This window comes from Nicotiana sylvestris, chromosome 9, assembly GCF_000393655.2.
Source record: "Nicotiana sylvestris chromosome 9, ASM39365v2, whole genome shotgun sequence".
Lineage (NCBI taxonomy): Eukaryota > Viridiplantae > Streptophyta > Magnoliopsida > Solanales > Solanaceae > Nicotiana > Nicotiana sylvestris.
This window is the reverse complement of record NC_091065.1, coordinates 175490768-175498671: the sequence shown is the minus strand read 5'-3', so window position 1 is coordinate 175498671 and position 7904 is coordinate 175490768. Positions and strand designations below refer to the sequence as shown.

The 7904-nt window shown below is 34.0% G+C and overlaps 1 protein-coding gene across 1 annotated transcript; it reads right to left on the bottom strand.

Annotated features, from left to right (window-relative positions):
• Positions 1–2180: 2180 nt before the first annotated feature.
• LOC104225965 (RING-H2 finger protein ATL8-like) lies at positions 2181–3226 on the bottom strand. Its single transcript, XM_009777870.2, has one exon. The coding sequence runs from the start codon at positions 3113–3115 to the stop codon at positions 2510–2512; it is 606 nt and encodes a 201-aa protein (XP_009776172.1). The 5' UTR covers positions 3116–3226; the 3' UTR covers positions 2181–2509.
• Positions 3227–7904: the final 4678 nt, after the last annotated feature.

The window sequence follows — 7904 nt, the reverse complement described above, 5'->3', positions numbered from 1 at the left end:
AATTGAAGTCACTTGCTAAAAGAGAGGTCTTTGGACCAGTAGTCCAAACACCTGCTGGTATAAAACCAGTTGGTCATAAATGGGTTTTTGTGCGAAAAAGGAATGATAAAAATGAAGTTGAAAGATACAAAGCTCGCCTTGTTGCACAAGGATTCTCACAACGACCTGGAGTCGATTTTGATGAAACATATTCACCTGTTATGGATGCCATAACATTTCGATATCTCATCAGTTTAGCACTACATGAAAAGCTTGAAATACATCTAATGGATGTAGTTACAGCTTATCTGTACGGTTCACTTGATAATGAAATTTATATGAAAATCCCTGAAGGATTTAAAATGCCTGAAGCAAAATCTCAGGAAAGGTATTCAATCAGATTACAAAGATCTTTGTACGGTTTAAAGGAATCTGGGCGCATGTGGTATAATCGCCTTAGTGAATATTTGCTGAAAGAAGGTTATATAAATGATGTTATTTGTCTATGTATTTTTATAAAGAAAATGACATCAGAATTTGTTATACTTGTTGTTTATGTTGATGACATAAATCTTGTTGGAACTCCAGAAGAGCTCCAAAAGGCAATTGAATATCTTAAGAAAGAATTTGAGATGAAAGATCTTGGAAAGACAAAACTTTGTCTTGGTCTGCAAATTGAACATTTAGCAGACGGGATCTTTATCCATCAATCTGCCTATACAGAAAGGGTCTTAAAACGCTTTTACATGGACAAAGCGCACCCATTGAGTACACCAATGGTTGTTCGATCACTTGAAGTGAATAAGGATTTGTTCCGACCTCCAGAAGAGGAAGAGGAACTCCTTGGTCCCAAAGTACCCTATCTCAGTGCAATTGGTGCACTAATGTATCTTGCTAATGCTACAAGGTCTGACATAGCATTTTATGTTAATTTACTAGCAAGATATAGTTCTTCTCCTACACGGAGACATTGGAACGGGATTAAGCATATATTGCGATATTTAAAGGGAACTCTTGATATGAGTTTGTTTTATGCTAACAAAAATAGTGCAGACCTTATTGGTTATGCAGATGCAGGTTATTTATCTGATCCCTATAAAGCTCGATCTCAAACCGGCTACGTGTTTACATATGGAGGTACTATCATATCATGGCGCTCCACAAAGCAATCTATTGTTGCTACTTCTTCAAATCACGCTGAGATAATAGTTATTCATGAAGCAAGTAGGGAATGCGTATGATTGAGATCAATAATTCATTTTATTCGAGAAAAATGTGGTTTGGAATGTGAGAAAAGACCCACAATTTTATACGAAGACAATGTTGCATGCATAGCCCAATTGAATGGAGGATTTATAAAAGGAGATAGAATGAAGCACATTTCACCAAAATTATTCTACACACACGATCTTCAGAAAAGTGATGACATTGATGTGTAACAAATCCGTTCAAGTGATAATCCAGCAGATTTATTCATTAAATCTTTGCCAACTTCAACTTTTGAGAAGATGGTATACAAGATTGGAATGCGGAGACTCAAATATTTGAAACAAGGTTTTCATCAGGGGAGTAAAATACGCGATGCACTCTTTTTCCCTTACGAAGGTTTTTTCCTATGGAGTTTTCCTTATAAGGTTTTTAATGAGGCACCTAGCAATGCGTCTGACTAAATATGTGCTCTTTTTCCTTCACTGTGATTTTTTCCCACGTGGTTTTTCCTAGTAAGGTTTTAATGAGGCACATTATCTTTTAATGAACATCCAAGGGGGAGTGTTATAAATATATTATATTATGGATGTTCATTTAGTACTCCGTTGTAAATAAACTTCTTGAAGAAACTTATCCATATGGGACTCCACCGTAAATATGTTTATCTATTTAGTACTCTATTGAAAATAAGCTTCCTGAAGAAGCTTATCACTTCGGTATCCGGTTATGGATAAATATTACCCCCGGTAGAAGATTATTCATACCGGGTATAATAAGCTTATCCTTTCAGTACTCCATTATGGATAAACATTGCTCTCAGTAGAAGATTATCCATATCTGGTATAGTATCAGCTTACACAGCAGCTTCCTTTCTTCTATAAATAGAATAGATTTCAGTTCTTTATGTACATTAATTTGAATTCGAATAATATAACAGTTTCTCTCTATAATTGTCTTTACTTTATAGTCTTTATTTTATAACAGAACAATAATTATCACCATTAATGTCGATATTTCACATAAATCTCGAACTAAAAGGACCAATAAATTTCAGACATTTTAGCCGAAAATTAAAATAAAATAAATGTAACACTCCTGCAGCTTTCTTCGGGTCAATTATTCCATTTTTGTCGCCTTCTAGACTCTCATTACAATCAGAACCGGAATATCTTCATCCTTATCCAATTCTCCTCGAGCTCATGTGGGCACCATTTCCAACAGCGGACAAAAGTCCGTTACCGTTTACAGTTACAATATAACAGTCGGTACACTTTTCGTGTTAACTCCGTTACTTTTCGGATTTCTTACAGCCAAAGGTTACTTAGCTTGTACTGGAAGATATATGACAAGAACGAGATTCGGCCGGCGGTAGAATTGAACCACCGTTAGAGTCGCCGAAAAATGGAGTAAATTCGCCGCACTTCCGGCACCGAGAACGAGTACCGACGAGGATCTGCCGGCAGGAAGGACACGACGCGTGCGACGCAAGCCACGTGTCCACACACTGAAGGTGAAACACGTGCCCGCATTGCGGCAGCACGCGTATTTCATCTCCCTGAACGTACTCCACCAGACAAATCGCGCACTCCGCCGTGACCGCCGACGCACCATTCCCCGCAACGGTAGAAGAAGGATCGTACTTGTACTTCGGTAAGGACTTCAAAACTTTCTTCTTCAGTCCTTTATTCGCCGGCGGCATATTTTCCGGCGTGCCTCGCCGGAGCCAAGTGCAACGAGCTACTACAATGAGACCTGAGACACAGATTACTGCGCAGAGTAAAGCGGCTAAGATGACGACGAAGTCGGATTCGGCTGTCACAGAATACGGTGGCTCAGCGTCCGCTTCCACTGCAGCGGGATTTGGCGGCGGCGGTGAAGTGGAGGAAGAGTTGGTGGTGTTTAGCAGGAATCTAGGTGGTCGAGTCATAATTTAGCGACAGATGTAATAATTGTGGCTAAGGGGTTTTATATTTCAAGAGGAAGTTGAAATGTCGTTAAGGATAAAGGACAGAGTTAGCTAAGATATATATAAGTGTCAGGTCAGTCAGCTGTGGATATTATAAATATATAGTGGGCAGATGGAGTTGTTGTGAGGGTTGAAGGGAAGGTGGTTTGGGGTGGTAGGGTAAGACAACCTAAAGCTCTATGTAAAAAAAAAAATAATAGTATGAATTAAGTATAACAATAACAACAACAAATCCAGTTTAATCCAATAAGTAAGGTCTCAAGAGGGTAGCGTGTACGCAGACCTTACCCCTACCCTATAAAGGTAGAAAGAATGTGTCTGATAGACTCTCGGTTCAAGTAACAGTAAAAATAAAGCAACAAGAAATAACAACAACAATGTAATAGGGAAATTAAGTAAAAAATAAAAATTGATATATCACCTAAATCAATACTATAAGTTACGTAACTAATATGGTAAATATTGTCTAACACCATATAAGGAGACAAGTGACACCGATTAAATATTTGTAACATGAACAATATAACATAGGAGCCAATAGTGCAAGTCAAGAAATACAAATGGACTTGACTTTGATATCACGTAAAAATTAGACGTTTGACCAAGTTCAGTTATGAAAACTAGTTCATGAGTGGAATATTGTCAAATATGATACCTATAAGAAATAACTACATTATATTAGTGATGATAAGTATTAATATGAAAGTGAATTTTCGTAAAATATATTATATCATATAAAGTGGAATTAATTTTTCTTTTGACCATCGAGTATCTAGAATTATTAGCTCAATATTACCTTCGTATAGGGGGTCACCGCCCCCTGTAATTTCGAAAAAGAAAGCTTATGCAACTACATTGGTCAATTTGGAGGTATAATTTGATTTTAGAGTGTTGTCTGGTTCGATTCCTACCTTAACATTTGCTCAAAATTTTATTCCATAATGGTGCCCGTCATTTTTAAATCTTGGGTTGCCTATGTAATGAAGTCCATGGTATTGTCAAACATGGAGGCAGGTGTTGTCACCAACAAAACCACTCTAAAATAAGGGTTGAGGAAGAGGCACAAAAAAGATTGGCTCCCAAATAATGTGTCGCATATGTAGTGTGAAAAGTTGTCTTTTTTTTTTTTTTTAGCTTTATCTCTTGAGATAAGAGAAAGAAGCGAGCTTATAGACTGTCCAATTAGGACACAGTATTTTAGATCATTTGTATCAATTTTACTTTATGTTCCAACTTGAAGGCATCAATTATAAAAGTTTAAAATTACAAAGACGATAGAAACTTTTTTCCAAAAAAGGAAGAAAAAAGGATGGATTGATTTGATTTCACTATGTGCGACAAAAGTTAGGAAGTCTTGCCCAATTGATTCAACTGTCAGTCAATTTGTATTTCTTTTCAAATGATTAACGAGAAATTTTATTTTATGTCACGTAATCAAAGTGTAACAACAAGGATATAATTGACCAAACTATTTACGGATAGTATATTTAGGATAGGGGTGTACAAATCGAGCCGAAAAATCGTACCAAACCGAAAAGTCAAACCAAACCGATTAAAAAATCCGACTATGTTTGGTTTGATTTGGTTTGGTATTGAGTAAAAAAACCCGAACCAAACCGACATATAAATATATAATTTTTATATATACTTTCAAAATTTTTTATAGAATTTTCTTTAAAAAATATCTAGAAATATTTGGGATTCTCTTATGTGATATAATATTTAATAAAATATGAAGTGCTCCATATTTATTAACCTTAAAAAATGGGTTGTATGATCACTTTCTTAGCAAATATTACTGAAACGCGTCAATCTCTTTAATCTTCCATATTCATATGTCAAGATCTATTAAATTCTTATATCTTTTTCGAATTTGAAGTGGTTATTATTATTTAGGTATCATATTGATTTTTATGTTCAATTACTAAATTCGATTAACCTTGAAAGTGTACATCAACAAAAACTTATTGTCAGACGACTAAAAAAATAACTTTCATGTGTTACTAAGTAGATTCTCTCGTAAGAATATTTAATAGATAATATGTTTGTCAATTTTTTATATTTTTACTAAACATATGTTTACTTATAAAAAATTTAACAAAATAAGATTGAAATAATATTTAAATAACAAGAAATCCGAAAACCCGAAAAATCCGCCAAAACCGAACCAATCCAACCCGATATAGTTGGTTTGGTTCGGTTTTGATAAAAACCGAACCAACCCGATCCATATATACCCCTAATTTAGGCCATTAGCATCATCAAGGGCAAATTTGACCCAATTACCTTTGACACGTGACAATTTCTAGTGCTAATAAGTTCTGTTCGTTAATAAGAACAAACATAGGCACCATCAAGTGAACTGCAGTGGATGGGGCTACTCCTCCCTTAATCAGAGGTCTCGAGTTCGAGTCTTGGGTATGGAAAAATCCTTGGTAGGGAGCGCTTCCCTTCGAATGGGGCCTTACCCAACGCGAATCCGGATATAATCGGGCTCTAATGCGGATACCGGACACCGGGTGGGAACCAAAAAAAAGAACAAACATAGGCTAATTTAACAGCGACATAGACGTAATGACCCCCAACTATTAATGAGGGATAAATTTAAAGTACCATTTCACATAGTTTATGAACAAATTTAACCATTTTCTCTATATTTTATTCCTCACTTTTCTGTTCTCTTATTTCTTTTTTCTTCTGTTTCTATTTGTTTGAAGAATGTGGTGATTCACATCAGAGATGGCTCAAAGAATTGGTGGCCTAAAGCCAAACTTTAAGAAGAGGCCTTTAACTTTTATAAACAAAATTTTATATGTTTTTCTTCTCGTTGTTAAGGTGATATATAGACCATCTTATAGGTATCTTGATTAGGCACTGAATTACTAGCTAGAGCGAAGATATCTGATGACTCTACTCATCAAAACTACGATATTATTAACACTCATGGTCAAGATAATTTTTTATAAGTTTTTATCGATCATCTAATGATCTCGCTTTTGTTAAGTATATGTTAAAATATATTTAGATATTTAGAATAGTTTAAGTCTATTTTGAACTGAAACAGCAGTTGATTCACTCTTTTGTAAGAAATATCAACTCTAAAAAAAACTACAAAAGACTTTCACCCTCTTCTTGCCTTTTGTGGTCTTTTCATTAAATATCTTAATTAAGAAAAATTGAACTTTAGAATTACCTTTTTTGGCTTTATGTTAATAAGAAAGCTTCACATAAGTTATGTTGGTTATGTAACAGTAAAAATTATGTTGACACCAAATCGAGCAATTTTTAATTTTAGTAATTAAAAAACTAAAGTGAAAATGCAAAGTGATACGTGTACATAATGTAAGGCACTTGCATAATTAATATGAAATAAACGCTGGATATAAAAAAAAAATTAAAATTTCTCATAATTAGCCGTTAAAATTGACAACAGATAGTATTATCAATTATGCATGTGATAAATTAGTAATCTTTACGCAAGTTAGAGTGGAAACAAATATTGTTTACATAATTTTGGATAATTTGAATCGAAAACGGAATCTCTTCGCCATCGTTGCCAATAGCCTATATGCGTCTATAATCCCTATCTTATCTTTGTCCAATTGGAAAAAAGTTAAAATATCATATCATATACATTATAGAGCAAAAGTTGTCTAAATAAAGCGCAGATTTCGGCTTAAGATTTCCTTTTAAAAATGGGAATTGGGAATTGACAACTCTAGTACAAAACAATCTACACTTTGGGTGTGTTTGGTACGAAGGAAAATGTTTTCATGGAAAATGAGTAGTTTTATCACTTATTTTTCCTTATTTGGTTGATGAGTGAATTTTTTTTAATTTCTTTTTTTTAATATTTGGTTAGTGAGTAGAAAATATTTTTTTATGCTACTCTCCTCACCTCCCCCTTCCTCTAAGTCCCCATGTTTTCATGTTTTCAAGACTCTATTTTCTTCACGTATTTAATTATTCTTCTAAAAATTCACTAAAAACCTAAAGAAACTAATGTGCTACTTTATTTTTTTACACAAAAATAACGTTGAAATTTGTGCTTTATAACTAAAAAGAAAATATTCTTTTTTGGGTTGAAAAAGAAAGTACTTTTTCTTAACATGAAAAATAAGGTACTCATTTTATTGAAATGAAAGAAAATATTTTTGCTACATCATGAAAAGAAAATACTTTTTTCGTTAAAATAAAAAAAACTTTTTTATATCATGAAAACAAAATACTCATTTGTCAAAATGAAAAAAAAAATCTATCTAGCTATGACATGAAAAGAATGCACTATTAATAATATTTTTATTTAGGGTGGGGGTTGAGGGGGGTGGGCATGAGGGGGTTGGGTTGGGTGGGTGGGGGTGGGTTGGTTCGTGGGGATGGGAAATAGGGCGGGGAAGGTTGAGAAGAAGTTTTGGAAAACATTTTCCCTTCTCTTGATCGAGAAAATATTTTCCTCAAATTGGAGGAAAATAAGTTCATGGGGAAAATATTTTCCAAAACATTTAACCCAACCAAACATGAGAAAATTAAAAAATATTTTCCGAAAAATATTTTCCTACCAAACACACCCTTTGTATTCAAATTGTAATTGGTTAGGGGAGATAATATCCTCTTGTTTTTAAAGTTTTTTACACAAATGGACGTTGAATTCATTGTTTACTTTTCCTAAATGGTATATATAGATTATACACTAATTATGCATATTATACATGAGTTATGCGTATATTATATATTTATCGAATTATTTTTA

Coding starts and splice junctions, on each gene's coding strand:
- LOC104225965 (XM_009777870.2), bottom strand. CDS start 3,115: ATGACTCGACCACCTAGATTCCTGCTAAACACCACCAACTCTTCCTCC.